The 25,267-nt window shown below is 38.5% G+C and overlaps 1 protein-coding gene across 1 annotated transcript in view; it reads left to right on the top strand.

The window, feature by feature from the left end:
- Positions 1–788: 788 nt before the first annotated feature.
- The window catches only part of DMD (dystrophin), a 2,426,617-nt gene continuing 2,402,138 nt past the window's right edge, over positions 789–25,267 (top strand). Inside the window, exon 1 of the mRNA XM_072743155.1 lies at positions 789–1,469. Within this exon, the coding sequence (XP_072599256.1) occupies positions 917–1,469 (553 nt within the window). The 5' untranslated portion in view covers positions 789–916. The remainder of the gene's footprint in view (positions 1,470–25,267) is intronic.

Below are 25,267 nucleotides of genomic sequence, written 5' to 3'. Positions count from 1 at the left end.
AACTAAACCTAACTACTACATTTTTGTCAAAATAAATTATCCACTGCCAGGCAAATGGCCAATCTGGCAATGGAAAACAGGACAGCAAACATATGTTTTTAATCAAAGCCATTATAATGGGATGGAAAGGGGTTACTGGTAAAATTGTCTTGATGAAGGCACCCGATTGACTGTTTATAAGTCCTATTATCACAATGTTTTTCAAACTTGATTGCCCATTGTAATCACCTGGGAGCGTTTTACAATCTTGATGCCCAGGTGAGAGCTCAGAACAATTAATCATCATGGAGGGGTAGAAACCAGGCATCAGAGTTCTGTAAAACTCTTCAGATGATCACACTGTCTACCAATGGTAGAGCAGCAGTGTTTTAGGAAGAGGGTAAGAATTGACTCTGAATGAAAATGCAGAAGAAAAGAAGAAAAGAGAATCCTTAGCAGTTGCTAGGCCCTTTGCCAAGTTGTGCTGCTAAAGTTCATTTTTCTTTGGTAGGCGATGGGTAGGATTTAGGGTGACCCGGCTACTGCAGGAAGAAGTGTGGGATGGATTATATGTACGGAGGGGTGGGCTGGGCTGGGGGAGTAAGGATAATAACCAAATGAAAGTCAGTTCTGACATTTTTAGAAAATAAAGTCATATGAGCTGTTTATAGTCCAATCTAATTCTAGCCTCAGTGGTGGGAGGAAGGGATGGAGGAGGCGGTCAGAGTGAATATACACACTCAAAGAAGGGTGGGAAGCTTTAGCGAAATCTCCTAAGAAATAGGATTATGCTCGGCCTCTGTTCCCCATTTCTGGTCAGTGCATTCAAGTCCAGATACAGCGGTGGGGTACCCACGTGTATGTGACCCAGATAGCAAAAGCAAGTGACCCTTCTCCTCAGTGTAGTCATCTTATAAGTGGCGATGCTAAATCATTCATGACCTCATGTGCTGCTTTTGGCAAGCGGCTCCCTAATTGCTCCTGTTTTTGCATCGATTCTGCGCAGCGTGGAAAAGCGAGTCTCCAAGTTGCTTGTGGATTTATTGACCACCGGGTCCCTCCTCAGCTTTCACCTTGCAGGCCTCGCCCACTCTATTTTAGAGTCAGGAGCTGGGAACGGCACCTGTTTCCTCCTCTCCCAGCGCGGGCTGGACATTTTGGCGGCACCCCTCCGCAGCAACCCAGGTGTCGGGGTTTGCGTTTCCCAGTTCGCCCTCCCTCCCCGCCCCCTCCCCACGCAGCCCTATTTCCGTGGCCGTGGGCCCGGGGAGCAGAGCGATCCGCGCGCACACACCCCGGATCTCCAGCGGGCTACCTGCTTGGGAGAGCGTCGGGCGGACCGCACGGACCCACCTGCCTCGCAAAGTTTGGGGCGTGGAGGGGGGGCCGGGACACGTGGCGGCTGGCTATGGCTCAGCCTGGGGGTCCGGAGGCGACCCGGGAAGATGCCGCCGGGGACGGATTCGCCGACGTCATCAAGAGTCGCGCTGGTAGGATCTCGCTGTTTTGCTCTGCGGTGTGGGGGTGTCCAGCGCATCCCGCTGCTCTCCGCCGGGGCCGTGCCCTGGAAGTTAGTACGGGGTTTCCGAAAGTTGCGGCGCTGAGCCGAGGAGCAGCGGAGGACCGGCCCCGCGCCCCCGCGCGCGTGGGGTGGTGGGGGGGGGGGCGGGGGGCGCTGCTCTCCGCGGAGCCGCCAGTGCTGCCTGCCTCCTGCGCCCAGTGGGCGGTGGTGCGCAATTTGGGGGTCTCGGTTGTCTTCGGAGGGCGAGCCGCCGGATGCCGGTTTTATGATAGCGCCGTCACTTGTTCTAAAATGTAAAGGAATGAGCCGACCCAACTTCAGCATTGTCCTGGCTGTTGAGGACCGCGGGAGGGAGAGAGGGAGGGGACGTGTGAGCAGGGCAGGCCTGGGCGGGCGGTGGCCGAGCCGGGAGTTAAGAAATCCGAGAAGTTTCACCTGCCTTCATAGCTGGGCTAAAGGGAAATGTCAGAGGGGTGACAGCAAGGCTCGCGTGCCCGGAGCCGACCTGAAGGAGTTGACAACGAGGGCAGCGGCAGGAACGCAAAGTCCACGGTGTTCGCAGGGCCTCCCTCCACGGGGCGCTTTCCCCCTTCACCCCCATGTGTAGATTTCACTTGTGATGAATCTTCTGGTGTTTGGCAGCTTGGCCTACATATGCAAACGCTTGTAAAGCAGGATAGGTCGGTAAAGCTGCAAATGGAAGCAGCTGTTAAACTCTCCCAAAGGATGAAGTTTCAGCTGCTTGAATCTGCTGCTCTAGCCCTTGGAAATGCACCAGACTGTGGGCGGCAACATAACAGGATCCTTCCAGATTTCTTTACATACTTTGCTGGGCGCTGGAGAGGACGCAGTATAAAGTCACTGTCCAAGTGTATTTCTCAAGTGAGATGCAAGAAAATATCACAGTAGAAAACAAAAATGACTCAAACACAGGAGTTGGACAAGCTACCGACCAGCAAAGTGTTTAGAAGATTGTAGAGCAGGATTTCTTTTTCCAAGTACTGTAAGTTGGTAATGACAGCTAGAAGTCAAAAAAAAAAAAAAAAAAAAAAAAAGAATGGTGCCTCTTACAGTGCCTGGGAGAAATCCTTTTGGATTTTGTCCCCCCGACCCCCATCTTAAAACCACACTTGCCACCTTTTCCTCATCCAGTTAATAACCTAACACACTTCTCAGATTTTAAAGGGGAAAACGATGAACTTTAAGTGGAATGTCCTTAATCATTCAACACCTAGGATAACAGAATTGGCTGTAAGTAGTGACCCTAAAATAAGAGTTTGAAAAAGGTTGGGTAGTTCCATAGATTTGTGTTAAAGTTGCTGCTATTTATACATTTTATTATATAGTAACTCGTCACTGTAAGTATCTGCAATATGCTGAAGGATATTTACTAATATTTACTATAAACTTGTTAAAGAATACTATTTTGGAAAAAAAAGTTTTTTTCTTTAAGGATTGATTCTACAAAGTAACTCTATCATTGTGCTGCTTCTACCCTTGTCAGCCTATGAGAGAAGCAGAAAAAGATCTACATATATTTTCTCAAAACTAGGTTCACGTGTTTTAAAAATGGCTTGTTCAACTCCATCTGTAAAGAAAATTCAACCCACCTTTATATAACTTTGGATTCCATGATAGCCACTACAGTTGAGAGCCACTGTTTTAAATGCAGTGATTTATTTTTTCTTTACATTTGTGAAACTAAGAAGTCCTGGTGGAGTGAGTTCTAGGTCCAATAGGTCCAATTTTTCAAAATTGACCTTTGTTTTTTTTTGACAAGCCCTTCTCTCTTAAGGGGTTAGAGGCTATTAAATTATAAAATTACATTTCCTTGGAATACCTTAATTTCTATACATTCATAAAACCAGGGTCTTTGCCTTGTAAGGTGTGTTTTTTTTTTTTTAAGATTTGCTTTCTTGATTCTGAGGCATAAGGGGTGGCTGCTATTAATAAATGCTTTTTGTAGTCAATTGCTATGCATTGGAAAGCATAATGTGGTGGGGCTGTGATGCCAAACAAAGCAAACCAAAAACCTGTTACACTAGCAATATCTCTTTCCACCCGCTACCGTTCCTCTCAAATAAGTTAGTTTCTAGACCTGGTTAAATGAGGAGAGAAATTTTAGAGTGTGTTATTAAAATGCCTCAAAGGATATAAACATAATGTTAACATAAGTTGTTTAAATATATTTTCAGTGGCACTATTGGAGATTGTTTCTTACACTATAATAAGCAGAGCTTTCTTTTAAAAAAATTGAGGACACAAACATGATTAAAATCAACCAAAAGGTATCTCATATACAGTGGTCTGGGTCAAGTTATGTGAAGTCACAACAGTGTGGCACTTTCGCTATATCATTTTCTTTTCCTATCACAACTGCATACTCTTCAGTTATCTGCACAAGGGGCAATACTTTGACATGATTATGGTTTACAGTAATCATTGCTGACCTCAGTAATCCTAATGTGAGTATACCCCTGAGGAGCCCTATATGTTGGGTGAAAACTGTTACAAAGTGAGTAACACAAACCAGAGCTTTCACTTTTCCAGATAAGTTTCAGATGTCTTAAAGATAAAACCTCAGCATTTGAAGTATTTCAACATAGTATATTTACAACTGTCTATTCTTGTTAGGGTACCACAAATATGGGCACTTAATCTATTGATTGGGTATGCCTTTCTGTAGTTAGAACTACTTCAACGTAACATAAACAGCCCCATGTTGTTAATCTTTTTAAACCAGATGTAAATTTAACTAGCTTTGATTTCTTTCATGACTTTTTTTGTGGCTTATTTTCATTTGGCATCTCCTGGCATCTTTAGATGTTTTTACTGGCACAGAATAATACATGAATAATTGAGTAAAACGTGCCTATGAATTTGTGTCATGAAAGATTTAATCCCTTGAACCCTGAAGTACAGGTATTTTCTTCAGACGTAAATTAGTTAAGCAGTTTTTGCTTGTTTCATTTTGTTTTAGCGGATTTTACTTTAAAAAAAAAAAGTCTAAAAGATTATTCTTGGTCTGATCTTGGAGACTACTGCTATAACAAGATCTTCTAATGACCAAATTTGGTTTGGTAGGTTCCATATTTTATTCCAAATTCCAATTAAGGAAGATTATTGTATCAGAGCTTTGATATATTTGATTTTGCCTACCTATAGTGGTTATAAAGAGACTATTGCACAGAATAATGCATTATTAGTTAGGCTAATTAACTATTTTAAACATACTTGACATATTTCTTTAGTATTTTAACTATGCTTGTTAAAGACAAGAATGCATTGTAGTTGATCCTATGTTTTCAGTTGAATTAATGCTCTTAAATTATGCTCTTACATTGCTATGCTGTAAACAATAAGATGGTCTCAGGATAAACCAAGAATCAAAGTAGACCAAGATACTGTAGATTTTAGAAGGGAAAACTAAGAAATTAGAAGGCCTTTTGAGTAACTGTTGCTTTAACAATTTCAATTAGAGGTTTTTTTTGTTTGTTTGTTTTTTTTTTTTTTTTTTTTGTTAGGCCATTTAATAAGTTAAAAAAAAAATCACTGTGGTAATGAAGCCTGTACTTATTCATCCCAGGAAAATTATATGATTATATCATCCTAGAGGATTGGGGTAATTCATTGAACATGTTTGTACAAGACCTGTTTTGGTGCTTTAAAAAAAAGGAAAAAAAACCTTGAGTGTTAAGATTTTTGCTTTGCTTTACAAGAACATACAAGGATTCTTTTCCAGAGAGACCTTGCTAAGGAAATTGTAAGGAGTGCTTTCCATAGATAACAGCTACTAAAATACGTTGTACTAAATTGTAAGTTTTATTCTGTTTTAGATAATTGGGTATGACAGCCTCCCTATTGCAAAAATAGGCCCAAGGACTAGAAGACAAGGAAACTTCCATTCTCCTTCTGGATTACAGACAAAACCATGGAAATCTGTGGGAGCTGGAACATGTTTTTGTGCAACTTAACATGATCCCAACGTTGTTTTCAAATTTATTACATTTTCTCTGATATGATAGTGAATTAGATTTTATTCTTTCCACCAAGGAGGGAAATTAGAAATTTTCACGTTGAATTAATGAGTACATTTGGCTTGAGACTGAGGACAACTTCGAAGTTTCTACTTTTAAGTTTTGCATAAAGTTGATAGCTGCTTCCGCTGTAATAAATTTAGCCAATTTATCTTGACATTCAGTGATTCTGAGTTCTACCTTTCTCTGTGTTCAAAGTCTGTTCTCTATTATAATGAAATTGAAAGTAACATTAATGAATTCTAAAAGTTTTGAAAAATGTAGGTAGTTAGGAGGGAAATGTCCAGTGATGTACTAGAGCTGGTTTGCACTGGCTCTGGAGAGCCAGTTATGTGAATCTCCTCCTATTTTCTAATTCAGTGACATCATGTTGGTCTCTTTAAATTACCCTTGTGGGATTATTTATACTACTGAAATGAGCAAATGCTAACTACTCATTATTTACCAATATAACACTGGAAATATTGAGATAAATAAATTGAAAAATCCATTATGTTGAGGCTGTATATCAGATGCGCATACTCATGAAGGTAGCAACCTAACCAGCTGTCACTACATTTTGCATGGCAACATACCTGGAGCTAGGCCACTTCTGTTTTTGGTTTGGAACCTCCGTGATATCAGAGCTGGTGTGTTTGTGATGGTCTTGGCATTTTCTTTCTGAGGACCAGTTGACAGCTACTGTTCAGGCACCACCTGGGGCCAGAAGAAAGGAAAAGAACCACCAGTGGGATCTCTTCCAGACTCCCTCCAAGAGACTGCTGCTTAGGTCTCATGGCAAATGTGTTACATGACCATCCCCAGATGTAGTTCATGCTAAGACTGAATGTTTGGCTTTTGTAACCTCTAATGAATTTTGGTAAGGGAATGAAAATGGTGTTAGGATCTTGATTTAGAGAATTGGTTTACTTCGTTTACTTTCGAACAGTTGGGGCTTTTGTCATGGTAACACATTAAGTGACATTTAAACTCTCAGGTCTCCTTTTCATACAATCATAAATTTAAGTTAGGCTTGGGTCATGAGCTCTCACTTATTGTAAAACAGGTGAAGCCCATCCTAGCCCATGAACTTAAAGATTTAAGAGCCATGACTCTGTCCCTAGTTTAGGGCCATTAAGTCATCCTTTGAATTTTGTTCTCCACTGAAACCTGACCGGTCTTAGCCCATGAAACTGACATGCTATTTTGAGAATGGGCATAATTTTACTGACAACTGCAGGCCTGCCCAAAGACAAGTACGGTATGTACATGGCAATGATATATGGCTACATTTTAATCCATAAAAAGCTGATTGGAATGACCACTTGAGAACACCTTAGCACCTCTGTCATTATAGTAACTACAAACTGGTTCATTTGGGAATCCTTTTTTACTTTAAAATGCCTCTATCTGCCCTGTCCCTTTGCCACACTACCCTGTTACTACTGCCCTTTCTTGTAACATCATTTCAAGTACTGGGGATGAGTTGTCAGTTCTGAATTTGTATTTAGGGTAGAGGAATTCTATTATCTTTATCTATCCTGAGGAGTTATCTTGTCAAACCATCACAAAAAAATGAGTAGAAAATGGGAAAAAAAAAGACCTTATTGTGGCTTGAATATATTTCAAACGGAATAATTCTACGTGAATGTACTTAATTTAAAGAATTTCTTACTGAAAGCAAATGGTAAGAAGGATTAAATCTGTGGTAGGAGTTTGCTAAAGATTAAAGGGAACTGAATTTTAAGGAGCGAAAAGGTAGTAGTGTGATCTGGTGGGGAAGTTACTGGATAGCTGTAGTTACATGTTCTTCTAAGATAGAGAACATTAGGCTTCTCAGAAAACACAAGTAGGAATTATCTGTGCCTGAGTAAATTTGGAGGCAGAAGTAACTACAAAGCTCCTGGCTATAATTCTCTATATACCAAGCAATGTAACTACCTAGAATTGTTTTTTAAAAAAATATGAATGTCTAGGCGCCTCCTATAGAGCCTCTGATATATTTTGTTGGGGAGGTATGCACCTGGGTAGTGAGTCTCTACCAGGAATTCGAATAAGAATTTCTCTGGTTTGTATTTTTTTTGTCTTTTCTTTTTCCCCTTCATTTAACGATGCAAAACCTAACTGCTGATTGGACATACATTCACATGTAACTTCTTCTCACATTTATAACCCAACAGGTAAGTGAATTTAAAGGAACTGGTATAATCACTATATAGAGCCTACTGTCTTGATGTTTCAGTATTTTATTCTAACACTTTTCTTTTATACTCTAAAATACCTTTATTACGTTGTTTGGTGAGATAGATGGACAAGAAGACAGAGGTGCCCAAGGTCAGGTCAACCCTCAGCCAGTCAGGTCTATCATGTGATGACTCTCCAACATAGAACTTTGACTGGACCAAAGAGTCCCTTGGGAGTCTGGCTGGAGCCAGCAGCTTGGAGAAGGGGTGCAACGGTGTACATGGCACTCTCTTGCTGGTCTAGGCTCTGTGTGTGTGTTGTTTTGTTTTGTTCTTCAACCCAGCTTTTGGTTTTTGATCATCACAGGAACCTTGCTAGGTTGTTTGCTCTGTGCAACTGTTAGATATTTCTGTTTTCCCCATGCTAGTATGTAAAAGATCATTGGCAGTTTCCAACGATTTATACCTACAAAGGTTGTGTGTACCCCTCCTTTAGATGCTCTGAAAATACAACCCAATATCTAATAAATCTATTATGTTGACCTTAAAAATAAAACTGTATATTATGTAATAGCAAAAATGGGTTTGTTTGGCAATAATGGAGATTTTGTAATTCAGGACATGGATGCCAAGGTACAGCCATAGGCAAATCCAATAGACAAAGGAGAGAAATGTTACTTTATGGGGCACCTGTGTGGCTCAGTTGGTTAAGCGTCTGCCTCTGGGTCAGGTCATGACCCCAGAATCCTGGGATCCAGCTCCACATCAGGCTTCCCGCTCAGTGGGGAGTCTGCTTCTCCCTCTGTCCCTCCCCGCTCTCATGCGCATGTGCACACTCTCTGTCTCTCTCTCTCAAATCTTTTAAAAATGTTACTTTATGCAGAAGAGGGAGGAAGTTGGGAGGGATTTTTTAGAACAAAGGTTGATTTGTTGCAAGGTAGTTGATATCTTGTAGGAGATGGTATGTACATCTTTTCCCTTGTGGGGCTTCTAATTGATGATTCTTTCCTGCTAAGGATTCTTCTGTTGGGGGCCTGTGAGTAATTGATAATTTTTCCTGTCATTGACCTTGAGTGGTATGGTTCCTCCTTCTAGCCTTGGGCTGTATTTTCCTGAAGTGTCCCTTTATCTTCACAATTGTGATAAAAAATAAGAGCTAAAAGGACTCATGAGTTAGAAGAGTAGAGAATAACTTGCAGATTATGAATTAAGTACCTGAGTTTATAGACGGCTGATAGTCTAAATAGTCATTCACACCTAAATGTGAAATAATTAATTTCAATCACTTTCTTTCTAACATTGATCCTTCATTGCCCAAATTGGGATTTGGGGTGGGAGCAGGTGGAAGAGAAGTATCCTCAGACACAGAGGTGATGAACTGGGAGGTAACAGGAAAATGAAGCCCAAGAGAGTGTTTGGTTTGACGTGTGTCAAAAAAGAAGAGATTCCCTACAATATGTACTTCTAATTCTTTAGAGCCCCAATACCCTCTGTGATACTGGAGCAATATATATAACACTACTCCTTATTCTGTTTCCTAAATCCTGTTTTCTGCTTGAACCCATAAGGCATTTTTGTTTCACCAGTTTCAGAGCTTAGAAGCAGACTATACATACTCTACCTTATGACTGTGTTGTGGGAGGTTTGGGAGAGAGAATGAAGCTCTGTGGTAAAGGAGACTTTGGTAAAAGGATTCTGATCTATGTAGGTAGTTTTACTGTTGTCAAAGAAAATTGACTTTTTGTGTTGGCTTCTGACTACACCCAAAAAGAGAGGGAAGTAGCTATTTCCCCTCCTATTCGATTTTCCTCTTCAAACTTCCTTGCCTCCTTGAACCTCATTGTCCGTCCTCTCAAAAATAAAAATTAGTGCTCTGAATACTGTAGTACAATAAGATGATGATATGAATGAACTTCTTTGGTATGGTTTCATTCCTTTGCCACAATTTTGTAGCATTAGGCCCATGGAGAAGCATGTTCCAAGTTTCATTATGCCAACTTTCAATTCAATTTTCAGATAAATCTTGTGTAAATTTTGGACTGCTTGCACTTTATTTTACAACATAACTTCTATGTTTAAAAATTTTTGGCTCATTTAAAATTAGGTTTGTGAGATGATACAGGGACTGTCTGCTGTGGTTATTAAAACATCCAGGACAGATCGCAGTCTCAGTTCTCTACGGCAGTGCAGTGGCTCTCAAACTAGAGTGTGTGTTGGAATTCTTGGGGGGCTTAAAACACAGATCCATGTGCCTCGCCTTCAGTTTCTGATTGAGTAGGTGTTGAGTGAATTTTAAGAAGTAGCAGTTCTCACAAGTTTCCACGTGCTGCTGATCGTGCTGTTTTAAGGATCATATTATGAGAAACGCTGCTATATTACAGAAGTTAGGAAGGAACTGGTGAGCAATATCTGGTTGGTTAAAAATGGAGTGAGAGGTTCTTTGTTCTAGGAAACAACAATATAGGACTCTTCAGAGCTATTGGAGACAGGGTTGCTTCAACAGTCTATGTCCCTGTGACCTAAACAGGAGTGGTTCTTTAATCCTATCAGTTTAACCCCTATCTATATGTTGAAAGGACAGGGCCAAGGCAGTTGAAATGACTGAAGACCTCTATAGACATGAATATTTATTAACTGTAGCTTGATCATAAATTCCATTTATCCTGTGTATGTCTTTGCCTTTTAAATTACTATTTAAATCCAATACAATTAATGTTATATGACGTGTCTCCGTGTGTATATGATGTCACAGGTGATATTAGAGATGGATAAGTTCTTGGTTCAGTTGTTTGCCCAAACCAAGCATTTTCCCTTGCTATTCTGCTTTGTCAGGAGTGCAGCAGAGCTTCTCTCTGCTCCCCCAACCTCTCGAGCATGCACTCAGTCACTAAAGGTAGATAATTATAAATATATATCTAAAAATTGTAAATTATTGAAAGATCACCAGCCAAAATTTTTAATATTTTGCTGTCTCCCACAATATGCCAATTTTTTTCTTCAGTAAATTGTCCTCTATTGAATAGTTCATAAGCTTGTAGTTCTTGGAACACTTATTTCATGTACTTTTAATACTTTGATGAAATAAGTTTTGAGCACATGGGTTAAACAAAGTTAGCAGATTTCTTAATGGTTCATTTCTGAGAAATCTTATGCTTAAGTACATAATAGCCAATTCAAGGGAAGACTGAAGTTTTCAACCTTGTTTTAACATGGATTTTTGTTTTTTTGAGGAGCTTTTTTTTGTGGATTATTGTTTCATGGAGCTTAATCTGGGAAATAGGAAATAGAAAGTGTAAGTATATTTAACCCAGGGATCAATTGGCTTATTCCAGCTGACTTACCTAATTTGAAACACCTTTGCCTTCTACACTACTTGACATTTTCTCTAACAGGCCTTACTCCCTGATGATGATCATCATCATCCCGGTTGTAAAAGGGTCATCTTGATTATGTTTTTAATAGCATATAGTTTCTGTAATCTGTAGAGAATGTTCTAAAAAAAATGGCAAAATATAACCCAAATAAAAAAATCACCTAAGTAGCCCTCATCTAAACTGTTAGTATTGACATATGTGCATTCATATATATGTAAATATATTTACACATATATACATGAACATATGTGTGAAACACAAGGTATAATACTATATATGTGCCTTCTATATCAATAGGATAAAAGTGATTCATATTTATATAGGGTGTATGATATGTAAGTGTGGTAATACATGAGAGTATAAACCTAATGTGCATACTGTTATAATGATTTTGTCCATCAGTATAATATAAACCTATCACACCATCTTTATATTTTCTTTGATAATACCTGTTTCAATCAGATATAAGTGGCATATTAGAGACACCAAGATGGGATCCAGAAAGGGCTACCCATACCCCCAGAGTCTTTGAGAACTACTGTGCAATAAATTATGGGGAGAGTTGGAGGTGAGATCTCACATCCACCCATGAAAAGATGTTTTTCATAAAATGTGTCTCATAAATGTGGTTTCTACCCTGACTTGGTTACATAATTATGTGAATCATTTAAATCTTGTTAAAAGTGTATTTCTGTTTCTGAAGTACAGACAGGGACTGAATTGATTCCTGGTCAGTCAGAAATATATATAGAAGGAAATATTTAAATAGACCTAGAAGTCTATGCTAAACAAAACTTACTGGATAAGAAGAAAGAATATATGCCGTTTTGGGGATATGGCATCAGAAAGACTGAAAGGGAAAAAAGTCTGAACTTTGTAGTGTGTGAAACAAGGGTGTTCAACTGGAGCAAACATTGAGGATGCGGATGCATTAGTATGTAAGGTGAACTGAGAGTACTCATGACAGATATGGCACCGCAGTGTTGGCCAAGTGATTTGGAGGGGAGGGTATTTTGATCATGACGTACATTTTAAAAAGAAAGCAACGTGAATGTGAGAATTCACCTGCAAATGCAAAAAGTAAATTCCATAACTTTGATACCTTGCTCCTGATAAAATAATTGAATTAAATCTGTACCTTGCTCCTGATAGAATAATTGTATTAAATCTCTTCTCCTGTCTACATATTATGACGTGAGAGATTTATTTTAAAATTAAGAAGCAGACTTGACAGTGTTTGCCATGGCCTAAGTCATATATAATGTAAAATACATGATTAGTTAAACTATATTAATCACCATAAAATCTCTAAATGCATTTTCTCAAATTTATGCTTAGCGAATTACTGAGGTCATATAACCATAGGTGTGGGAATAGGCTGGTTTTGAATCACAAATGGAACTCTCTTATGAAGAACATTTCCAAAATGAACCCCGTGAGAAAATACATATTAATTATAGCTAGTCAAATGTGAGAAACGCTTACTTTTTCATCTCATAGAAATAGGTGTTTTGTGATAGAGTGGCTATTTAACACTTTAAGTCAATTACAGTTTGGTTCAGAATAATGGTCATATTACAGATACTTAAAGATTTTGATTAAAATTCTAGTTATAAAGCAGTTTATTCACTGAAACAAAACTGTCAGTATCTTAAATATCGATGGACATTTGAACAAATTAAGTTAAAAAGTAATTAAAAATCTGCATCTTGGATGCACTTTAATTAGATACAGTAGGGTAAGGCAGGGTATGTTAATATACAGAATAAAACATGCTTTTGTGTGTATTATTCCCATTCGTAAGGACCAAAGCTTAAATGTAACTGCCATTTGATAATAGTAATTATTTTTCAGACAGAATAAATCAATGTCTCTAATTCACTCTCTTGCCATTTCCCTAATTTTTCATCCTTTCTAATATTAGGCAATATTTACATTAAAACCAATGAGGAAATTGCATTCAAGATGTCCTTGGGAGTATTCTGAGAAATGGAACACAACTTCCATTTCTAATTAAACCGGATTAGTCTGTGAAAATCATAAGTACAGATAATTTTACCAGTATTTATGGAATACGTAAAAAAACACAGGAGTCCTTTGAAGTACTCCCTTGAATAACATTAATCAATTGAATGAATTTTTATTCTTGGCAATTTCAATTATATATATTTTTATGAAGACAATATGTATTTTAAGATGAATAAAGATTCTCTATTTTGTTTTACCTTAGGCCTAGAGGGTGCACAATAAGTTGTGGGGTTACTTAAATCACATGCTCATACTATTTATTACATGCCTACATCAATCTTATGGTGAAAGTTGATGTGCTGAGTAGGCTACTTAAGCCCAACTGATACTGATTAATTAGGAAACTTTGAAGTCTCCCTTCTTATCCCCACCAAAGCCACAAAGAAATTCTACTTCCTCTACATCCCCTAAAACACACATACACAAACACATACACACACACACAAAAAAAAAAACCTGTCTTGTCATTGGTTCTGAAATGTTACTTCTATATTCTTGTCTCTATCTTACTCCTTTCATACACTTTTTACTCTCTTAAACTCACTCTAAAGTAGGAGTAGAATGTTATTTCTTAGTGGCATTTTATTTGAATTCAGAGGTCATAGATACAAGGACAGAATGGCATGGCATTAAAACCAAAATAACAAGGTTTCATTACATACTGCTTTATAACCTCAATTAATAAGGCACCAACTGAACATTCATACCAAACGGAGACCAGCATTCCCAATGTGATGTTGCTGAGGTTAACTCCAAACTAGGGATCAGGAGATCTGGCAGGTCAGTGTTTTAATTTGGTTCTACTGTTAAAATAACTGATTTTTTTAGCCAGTATCAGAACCATGCCATTCTCAACTCTAAATGAGTATGCCTAAAAATGAAAGAATATCTCTGGAGTCCATATGGGAAAGGTATGGGCAAAGGAACCGGGAAGAGGAAGACAAAAGAGTTACATATTGCTTCATCAGAAGGGAGTGGGTGGTGCCAGCATGATGAGCGCACAGCCTATAGCATGATGTAACAGTGAAATAGGATGCAGATCAAGTTCTGCAGTGGGTTTTTTTTTTGGGGGGGGGGAGGTGGAGTTCAGGGAAAGATGAAATATGGCCTTCTTGAGGTAGTTTAAAGAAGTTTCCTTTTTGGAATCAAGTCAGGAGTCCAGATTGGTATTTATGAAGGAGATTTGTACTTTTTAAAAAAGATTTTGTTTGAGAGAGATCATGGGGGAGGGTCGGGGGGTGTCAGTAGAAGGAGGGAGGGAGAGGAAGAGGAAGAAGCAGACTGCCCTGCTGAGCAAGGAGCTCAACTCTGTTTTGGGGCTCTATCCCAGGACCCTGAGATCATGACCCAAACCTAAGTCAAATGCTTAACGGACTGAGCCACCCAGGCACCCTGAGATTTGTGCTTTAAAAATAAAACTGTTGGAAATTTTAGATTTTCAAACTTTCACTTTAGAAATTGCCTTTTTAACTGCCTAATGAGATTTGTAATATATAGGGGGACCTGGGTGGCTCAGTGGTTGAGCGTCTGCCTTTGGCTCAGGTCATGATCCCGGGTCCTGGGATTGAGTCCCGCATCAGGCTCCCCACAGGGAGCCTGGATCTCCTTCTGCCTATGTCTCTACCTTTCTCTATTTCTCTCATGAATAAACAAAATCATAAAAAAAAATTTGTAATATATAAACGCGTACACAGGGCAGCCCCAGTGGCTCAGCAGTTTAGCGCCGCCTTCAGCCCAGGGCGTGATCCTAGAGACCCGGGATCGAGTCCCACGTCGGGCTCCCTGCATGGAGCCTGCTTCTCCCTCTGTGTCTCTGCCCCTCTCTCTCTCTCTCTCTCATAAATAAATAAATTAAATAAATAAATAAAATCTTTAAAATGTGCATATATAAATGCACATAGATTTTTAAGGAGCGTACTCATTATTTTACTATGAAGAGTGTGTGTTTAAAGAAAGCAAATTAGAAACCACTTTTACATGACTTTCAAAGTCCTTACAGGCAGTCTGATTTAAAGAAAGGTTAGTCATAGATTGAACTTGAGATCACCCTGTAGAGTCAAGTCAGAAAGTATTGAAAGTGTTTCACCTCTCATTTTTTCTTAGATTTTCATTTTGCGGATAAAAATGCTAACTATGAAGGGACTCAGGAAATACTTTCTGTGTTGTGCAGAATCAATTCAGTGTGGTAGATGCTGTGATAGTTTGCTGGGGTCCCCCTGTTATAGAAAGATGTTTTACCCAAATTGGTAGACAGCCGTCAGCTGTCAGCTGTGTTCTGGGACTGTCTCAGTTGCAGAGAAGTACCTCAGGTCCTGTTCCTCTCTAGGGTTGACCTCCTTCAGGGACTGATCTGTGAGGAACTGTAAAAGCCTTTTCATCTCAGACATATTTGAGACCACTCTGTAGGGCCATTCTATCTCTAGGGCTTCCTGTGGGGTTGTCAGAAGCTACTGTTGGGCTCCTCGGGTAGTAAGTTTGTCTTATGTACTCTGCTTCTTTCTTTTCTCTCCAGTGTTGAATCCGAGTGCCCTTCTGAATAAACGACCTAAATGCCCTTTCACAGTTGGATTCCTAGTAACCCCTATCTGCGATAATAAAAGTATTATAACTTAATCAGTTGTCTCTTCCGAAATCAGAACTTCAGGCTTGAAACAAAAGCTAGTAAGTAGACTTCACTAAAAAGTTGAATCCTCTGTTTTGTACCAGACCAGTCCATTGTATGCTTTGCTATCAGATGCCATCACTATTAGGACAGAGTTGAAATAGTAAAGCGGGATGGTCTAATCTGGTAAGGTAGTGGTTATTACCAGTTCTGTTTCCTCGTTGACCCAGGATTGACCCTTGCCTCCTAAAAGCACTTTCTTACTGAATGTTTCCTAGATTGAGAGGATTTTTGTCAAGAGGCCCTGTATATAGAATGCACATCACTCTCTATAGGGGCTTATTAACTACCTCCCTTTCAATTATTTTCCCTCTTACCTCTCGAAGCATTCATTTGTTTCATTATGCACCACTATTTTTAAAATTTTTTAAATACAAGATCTGCATTTTAATTAGGTATAATCTACTTTTAAAGTCAGTTGAAAAATTTTCTAGGATGAAACATCTGTAATATCCAAAGGTGTCTGGCCTAGGGCAGAGAGAGTGGGAGTGCACATCTGTATTATTGCCATCATCAGAAAATGAAGTCCTATTGAAAACATGTTCATAATGTGTTCTACTCTCTAGGAAGCAAAAGTTTATATCCTGGAAAACTACTAGCATTTCTTATAGGCAATAAAAGTTTCATGACAGCCCAGACCTGAGATATTAAGCATATGCTCAGACATTTTAAAAATGTTATTACTGATTAATCTATAGTTATAAATAACTTTCATTGGCCCTGCTTGCCTAAATAAATATGGTAATTTATGGTTTGTGTTGTTTCATACAAATATGGCCCTCTGCCTTTTGTCTAAAAGTAAAGTTACTCTTGGCTGCCATATAATTTTACAATAATGAATATTGAGATAGGATGAAGAAAGTACTCAGAAGTAGAAATATCACTGTTAAAAAAAAAAAAAGGCCTACATCTTTAAAGGTTAATCCTAATTGCTAAATATAGTATGACATAAAACATTAACGTATTTCTTAAATCCTAGTAAGTGAATTGACATTAAGAGGCAAAAATCCAACTCTTTACCAAATGAAATATATTTTCATTATTTAGGCATAAATTGTCAAGGTTAAAGTAAGACAAAATCCCCCCCCCATCAAGAAAATGATGAATATGATAGGAGAAACAATAAGCTCATAATGAGAGCAGAAATAAAAATCAAGAAAAGAATTACTCAGTTGGTTTCATTAAAAAATTACTTAAATTACTGAGTGGCTCAATCCCTTAGGCTTCTGACTCTTGATTTGGGTTCAGGTTATGATCTAGGGGTTGTGAGAGCAAGCCTCACATCAAGCTACTGGGTGTGGAGCCTGCCTAAGATTCTCTCTCCCCCTCTTACTCTGCCCCTCTCCCCATCTCCCTCTCTAAGAAAAAAAAAAAACTGTTTGATTCCATGGCCCGCAAATATTGAAAAGTCACATGCCAAATACAAAAGATTGCAGATGTAGGGAGGTTTTCTGAAGATTTTTTTTAAAATAAGACCTATAAATGTGAGTAAACAAATTTTTGTTTATGCAATCGAATGCAATGCACTTATAAAAACAAGTGATAAATTTCTAAATACACTGATGAAATTGGTGAAGAATTAATGTGTGATGTGTGTCTGTAAAGAATGTAATATCAAGTGTGCATGTGGGAGAGATTGTAAGTAATCATGGACAATGTATAGGTACTGAGGTTAAGAGTGCTATAGTACTATTTTACTCTGGTCTATGTGTAGTTTCAATTTTCAAAGGAATACCGATTATCATTCTATCATTAAGAAATGTTTTAAAAACTTCAAATTTAACTTCCTTTCTTTTAAAGGCATGTGCTTTCTCATATGTGGAATATAAAAAACAGTGCAGAGGATCATAGGGTAAGGGAGGGAAAACTGAATGGGAAGTCATCAGAGAGGGAGAAAAACCATGACTTTTTTTTTTTGATATTTTTTTTGGAGTTCGATTTGCCAACATATAGAATAACACCCAGTGCTCATCCAGTCAAGTGCCCCCCTCAGTGCCTGTCACCCAGTCACCCCAACCCCCCCACCTCCCTTTCTACCACCCCTTGTTCGTTTGAGAGACTTTGAACTATAGGAAATTTAGGGTTGCTGGAGGGGAGGTGAGTAGGGTGGGGGATGGGGTAACTGGGTGATGGGCGTTAAGGAAGGCATGTGATATGATGGGCACCGGGTGTTATATGCAACTGGTAAATAATCACTACATCTGAAACTATGTACTTCATGTTGGCTAATTGGATTAAATAATAATAATTTTTAAAAAAAGGTGTAGGCTTTGTAACGAAGGTAAAGCCATGTCAAGAGCTGAACCCTGTGAGTGGAAGCTCACTTTTAGATCTGGTCTTAAACTCTAATTAGGTAGACCATGCGTACACACATTCTTTAACAAGTGACAAAGGATTCTCAGTAGTGTTTCCATGTGAGGATAAGATTTTTTCCAGCCTCTCTCCAGAAATTTGTTTTCCTGAGCCTTAAGTCATGAGGACAACAGGAGATTTGGAACACTGGAAAAATGTATTAAAAGCCACCTGAGAGAAATCAAGCTTAAAAATAAACATAAAAACATTGCACATATGCAAGATATATAACCAAATGGAGACCTTTCTGGGAGCCAGGTTTAGAATATTCATAGATATGTGGTTGAGATCTAATCGGTCTTTCAGTTTTTGCCATGCTATGAGTGAGAGAGTGAGCGTGTAGCTGGTGACTTGCTCTTGAAAATAAAATAGTTTATATACCTAGTATACTTGATCAAAATCCTGTGAGCCATGTTCCAAGAAATGAGTTTGGGAACCAGTAAGTTCTCAAATTGGCAATTTCAACACACGATTTGGTGTAGTAACGTTCATATTAACCTTGCTAGGAAGTCTGAACATTAGCTATTCAAATACTACTCCATATTGTTCACAGGCATTTCCCAATGTTTCAGTATTGGCTGTGTTTCTTTTCAAAGTTAATTTAGTTACTTATTAACCATGTTTTAAAAAACCCCGACTGTATAAAGAAAATATAGAGCATTAGGATTATGTGTTAGGAGTAATTTATGATTTTAGGAGTTTATGAATGTTCTAGGGAAATCTTATTTCTTGTCCTCAGAGCTAGAAGATTAATATGTATTGTGAATTTGGAAATTCTCAGCAAGCAGCAACTCCCAGAAGTGGTGTGCTGGATAGAGAGAGCAAGGTTCTGCTTGCCAGACCCTGTGATAACCTTTTATACATAAAACAGGTAGCCTATGACTCGTGCTTTCAGCAAATACTGGTTCAGTCTTTGCTATAGAAAGCTGTCACATTAAACCACTAATTTTAAAAGATTGAACTTGATGCGTGAGTTCTGATATTTACTTTGCTCTGGTTCTTGTACTTGTGTAGCTATGGGTCTTTTGTGAGTAGGCTGAGTGACAGTAGAGCAGCGGTTGTCAGGTGTTGTGATTCGAAAACCTATATGCCCTTTATGCTCATCCCTGCTTTTGAAGTTCTATTAAAATAACATGGGAGATTTAAAGTCAGTACCACTGGTTTAGGCTGAGTGCTGGGAGGAGCAGATAATGAGTTATAATTTTTAGGAACAAAAAAATCTTTCCACGATTGCCTACAGTGGTTCAGTGACTTGGCAAAAGGCTAGTTTTAGGAATGTGTTACTCTGTGGCAGTAACACAGGAATTTCTAACATGAAGTGCAGGCTTTGCCTTAAAAAGAGTTGGAAAGTGAAGTTTGCCTCTTTACCATCTTAGATTTCCTTTTAAGGTTCAGAAAATTTGTATATTAGAAATATACATTTTTGACAATTTATAAAGGAATAAAAATAGTGCATGTATAAACTGTAAAATGTCACCTCCTCATTCTGTTCGGTTTCAGTATGTGGCCTGTGTTGTCCAAAGAATAGCAATGTAATTAATTGCAGGGTAAAAATTTAGGGTTCATTTTGCAGACCAAGTTATCCTGTTCCCACTACCTAAGATCTCCTATGTCCTTTGTCTTCCTTCTTGTTAGCATAGATTTCAGTGTTCTCTGTGTTTTTGGCATCCACACAATGTGGTGATTAACTCGAATCTGATTTCCCTCATTCACTGAATCTTCTCCTTCCACAAGAAATAAAAACCGTCAATTTCAACTCTGTTTATTTGGAATAACTTGCCTTTGACTGCCGCTAGCATATTCCCAATTAAAATTCTGAGTATAATTATGTTTATCACAATTACTATGTCTGACTGTTAACAAAAATTGGGTGATTATTACAGTATATCATACAGATGGCTGCTAACTTTGTCTAAGCATGGACCTATATCTCTTGAGGGAATCAGTTGCCTGAAACAAGCATATAAATACTAGGATTATTCATGTTCATAACATTTATTCACAGTAGCTAAAACATGGCAGCAATTTCCATTTGGCCACTGAAAGATGAATGGATAAGCAAAATGTGACACGTGCGTATTTGCGTTTGTGGTAGGATATTATTCAGCCTTAAAAAGGAAGTTCTGACACATGCTACCACGTGGATTAACTTCAAAGATCTCATGAGGTGAAATAAGCCAGTTAGAAAAGGCAAATACTGTATTCTACTTATGTGATGAAGCTTGAGTAGTCACAATCCTAGAGACAAAGTAGAAAGGGGATTGCCTGGGGTTGGGAAGACGAGAAACAGAGAACTATTTAATGGGTGTAGAGTTTCAGTTTTACAAAACGAAAAGTGCTGTGGGTGGTGGTTGCACAATATGAATAGACTTGAGCCCCGTGAATTGCACACTTAACAGTGGTTGAGATAATATATCTTAGGTATATTTTGCCACAATAAGAAGTTTAAAAATTATAACACAAGAAAGCATGATTTTTTTTTTCACCCCTCTGAAATGGTGCCTTTTAAATACAAAAATGAACAAAAGTTACTGAACTCCGTGCTCTTTGAAGTAGACAGTTATTTTCTGTTGCTGATCGTCAGTACTGAAAACACAAATCTGTAATTTGGTGATGAGGCAACATAAAAATTTTTCGTAGCTCCATAAAGATCCTGTTGAACGCTCGGAGACTGAAAAGCACCTGTTCTTGATGGCAGACCGAGTATCCCCTTCTTGTTCCTGTGCTTACCAAACATTCACATTATCACAGAAGTAAGTACTTGTATCCTCTGAATTTGAGCCTTGTAGTGGGGGAGCTTCATTTGATTTGTTAAACTCATGGATTTATCCTTGGAGGCAGCACAGCAGCTTTTGCAGGTACAAAAATGGTCTTTGTATTTAAATATGCTGCCTGGAACACACTCCCATCTGTTTTCTGTAGTTTACACAAAGCATTAGTTCATTTCCAGGGGTTCAAAACTTCTAATTCTAAAGGTTAAATTCACACACAGAGAAGCCCAGTGGGATTAGAATCCCTATTTTAGAAGACTCCTGTCCTTTTGCACCGTGAACATGGCTTGCTATCTCTGCATTATCTGGCTGCAGAGCCATTACTCTGGCACTTCTTTTCTCTATAAACTTATTCCAGTCTTCGTCCTGATGTGATAGCACAAAGAGATGAGCAAGTCTCAGGACTGAGAATGAAGACATCTGGAGCTTATGATAAGGAAACTCCTTGAACTTAGGAGTTCAGTGTATCTTTCTTTTTTTCAGGTCCCTTTACACTTTCTAGACTTCCTGAAATCTTCACTATTAAAAACGACTTGTTATTTGGGAAACTGTGAGCCTGCTTCCTAGCTACAGATCGGGTAATTACACTTCCCAAATGTTCTGGGATAAATTCCATTTTAAATGTTCATTCCTGCTGTCAGACCATGCATCTAGATGTGGGGTTTAGCAAATGGGTTTCCTGTAGCTGAACGACTCCACTTAAGCTTTATTTTGATAAAGTCAGATCTTCACTTATCTGAAAGCTTGCCATTGTGTTTCTCTACAGCTACATATTAGTATAAATGTTTCATCATATTTTTCATGTGCTTGTTACTTTAAAAAGAAAACCACTTGAGAGTAAAGGTTTCTAAAGTTGAAGAAGCTATATCCCACTTCTCTGGAAATTTCCTGAGCTGCTTTGGTCAGAGAAAAGTGACTTAAGAAATAGTAATTGTAATTCACTGTAGACAATTGTTTTCATGCTACCTCACCCCAAGTCTAAGTAAATTTTGATCTACAAGAGTAAAGCTCCATGATCAAGTTCTGACTCATGGTTTCTCACATTGATGATGAATTGGTAGACATGGTCACCTATGGTAGAAATATATTGCAAAAAAAAAAAAAAAAAAAAACAGTTCTGAACCTCTTCAGGAAAAAGGCAAATGAGATTTTCTTAAACTGATGAAAGCAAAATGAAGTGTATGAACTCAAAGGAATTGAGGAGTGAGAATTTCATACCGAGTTATTAGGAGAAAATGTGTACACATCTAGATTTCAAAAATAGTCAAGTAAAAATGCAAAACAGTTAAAACAGGCTGGATTTTTCCCACTGAAGAAAGTGTAATTTATGTGCATTTGGTATCAGCTTTGTCACAGAATAAGAAGTAGAAGAAAAGGACTGAGGTAAAAATATTGCCTTGGTCATAGGCTGTTAAGAGTTATTTTGTTTTAGGGAGGATTAACTATAAAATTCTGAATTGTGTTGTAGCAGTTCTATAGAATCATAAAGTTGGGAATGTTATATTTATCTTAATCTTCTGGCAATATTTTAGCAAGACTGCTTTTTTAAAAAGTTGAGGCTCATTCTTTCATTTGAAGGAAGCATAGAAGTTAGGTAGTGGCCATAACTTCAGTAAGAGAAGAAATGGATTGGATTTATGATTATCTCTTCATGGTTGTAACTTTTATTCCCAGTGTTCTGAAATGTCATGATTTTCTGCCTCAAACTGACTCTCTATTTATTGTGCCAGACCCTCTGGGCCCCTTTCAGTCTACAAACGTAGGCTCTTGGTAAACTCATGGCCATTTTCTTATATTCTTAGTAAATTCCCCACTCTGCATTTCCTCTTCTCATTGGGAAATTCCAATAGTGAATATTTATCTGCTATTTTCCATCTGTCTGGTGATGTGACAACCTGAGTGGCATCCTCCTGTTTACCTCTGAACCTTTCTGCTGGTTTGGTTTCTTTTATTTGTGCTATCATATACGTTATGTCCAACAAGGATTTTAACTTTATCAACCTGGCTTCTTATAGTATGAGGTTCTTTGTGACACAATGTTTTCTTTTGTCTCTTGATTTACATTATACATACTTTTAAGGCATTCTCCAAGTTTATGTTGTCTTTTCTAAAACAAGAATACTGTTTGTTTGGCTTGTAATTCGATCACTCAGGTTGAAACTCTTCAAATTTCTGGTTTCCTCTGGCTGCCAATTTAGGCCTTAGACACAGAGGAGGACACGTTCATTAGCATCTCCATATATCTGGGGAGGTATCTTCAACAGGCTAGGTTTTCCTGTAGTGATTGGGTGTGGCTACTTCCCTAGGAAGTCCCCAGGTCTCTGTATGTTGAGGTCTTTTCTTTTGGTACAGGTATTGGCCCAGAGGGAAACCTTCTGGTTTCCTGCTAGAGGATAGTGGGGTATGGATAGGAGTCTCCCTGCTAGAGTTCCGGGCATCAACTGGGAGAGGAAACTGGTGGTTGTGCCATTCAGTATCATTTATATCATTGTCCTATTTTCAGGTCTGTATTTCCATCTTCTTCACAAGTATGCCCAGTTTCCTGCCTCCAGATCCTGTCTGGCTCATCATTTCCAGGGACGTAACTTCATGTCTCCCTTTGATGGGGGTGACATTGGAAAAGGAATCTAAGGCTGAGATGATCCTAATGAGTTAGGGACAAACAGGGCTAGGCAGGGCAAGGTAGGGGGCCATGGAATCAGGCTCACAGAAATCCCCAAAATGCCAAGGTGTGAATAAACCAGAGATAATGGAGTAAGCCAGACCACCCTGCCCCACGTGTGGGCGGGGAGAGTGTCTTTTTATGACCCTCATCTATGGCCAGCAAAGAATAACCAGACCCCAAAGAAGAAGTAAACCATTAAAGGTGTTATCACCAGTCCTAACTCAAATCAAGACAGCACAAGAATCTCAAGGCCACAAGTTTCCCAGTCAGTTCTCAATGAAAGACTGCCACTATAAGCCCTCAGTGGCAACCCTGTTGGGACCCCTCTCACTTCTGAGAACTTTCTCTGTATCCTCACTTAATAAAATTTTATGCCTTTATTCCTTTGTCCTTTGTCCATGAGATTCATTCTTCGACTCCGTGAAACAAGAACCAACCCCTGTATCACTAATCCACACTTAAAAACGGTCTTTTTAACCTCATCCACTCATGTCCACAGTTTCAAACGTTCAAGTTTCTGCCAACTCTGTAGAATTCTTTGCTACAGAGCAGTTTGATTCTTGCTGTCTTCTTAGTTTCTCATGCCTCCTTCCCTGTCAAATAAGCATTTATTATTTTTATTTTCCCTTGGGAATTAAACAGCTTTTCTTGGCTCCCAAGATTATGTTGATATTAATTGAATTTTCTATTTTTCTCTTCTCTTCATGTCCTTTGGAATATTTGTCATTTTTTTTTCTTTCCTCAAATGCAGGTAGAGCAGTAATAAAGTTGTTAAACATGCAAGTTCAGTGAGCTATTTTTAAATTAAAACTGAGTTCATAGTATTTTCATACATTCAGTTGTAGAGTCACATGTGATACTCAGATGATCCTTTTTTGTGTTTCCTTTGGAAGATTATGTAATAGAGGAAATAGAAACATCTTGGTGTCTCCTCTTAGTTTTTCATGCTGCCTTCCTGTCCTATGCTATTCCATTTGGGTGAATTTCTAAATGTTTCTTCATTCTCTTTATTACTACATTTTTTATTTTCTAAAAGCCAGCAGTATAGAGAAACTCCAATGATGGGTCATTTGAATACAACTCACCTTTAACTGTGGTTTGGTTGTGTAGCATTTAATAAGTGTTGTTGTGGGTTCGTGTGGCGTGAAAATTCACAGACATAATTAAACATGGTACTAGCATTCTGTAATGCATTTCATTGTCCATTTTTTGTGCACTGTTGTTTCAGGAGGCAAAATTATGCTCAAAGACTGAATTTGTCTTTGTCAGCAATGTATTTAACACCAGTTTACTTTTGGGATTTCACAAGCCAAAGAGCATAGAGGATGATGTCTCTCAATAAGTCAATAAAGAAATAACGTATTCCAAATCAATGATAGATTAATTAATTAATCACACTACTGTTGCAGGCAGAGGGAGGAGCATGAAATAAAGTCCAAATTTTAGTTGATGTATATACGAGTTTTTACTTGGGAGAGCTGGCTTAGCCAGTCAAGAGCTGATGTCCGGCTTCTGGCACTAAAGTCAAAGTCCCCTGTTGCTGGACTTGTTTCTGGGGAATGGTGGACTGGTACTGATGGACAAGATGAACGTTTTCTGTGGCGCTGCTTGGCTTTTACCACTATAGCTAAAAGAACCACTTTAACCATGGCAGGCTCGAATTACCCCAAAGTATTTGGAAAGCTGGTTAGATCAGCAGCCACCACACCCAGACT

Source organism: Vulpes vulpes, chromosome X (assembly GCF_048418805.1).
Source record: "Vulpes vulpes isolate BD-2025 chromosome X, VulVul3, whole genome shotgun sequence".
In the NCBI taxonomy this organism is placed as follows: Eukaryota; Metazoa; Chordata; class Mammalia; order Carnivora; family Canidae; genus Vulpes; species Vulpes vulpes.
Note: the sequence above shows the minus strand (reverse complement) of the source record. Positions and strands in the feature narration are given on the sequence as shown.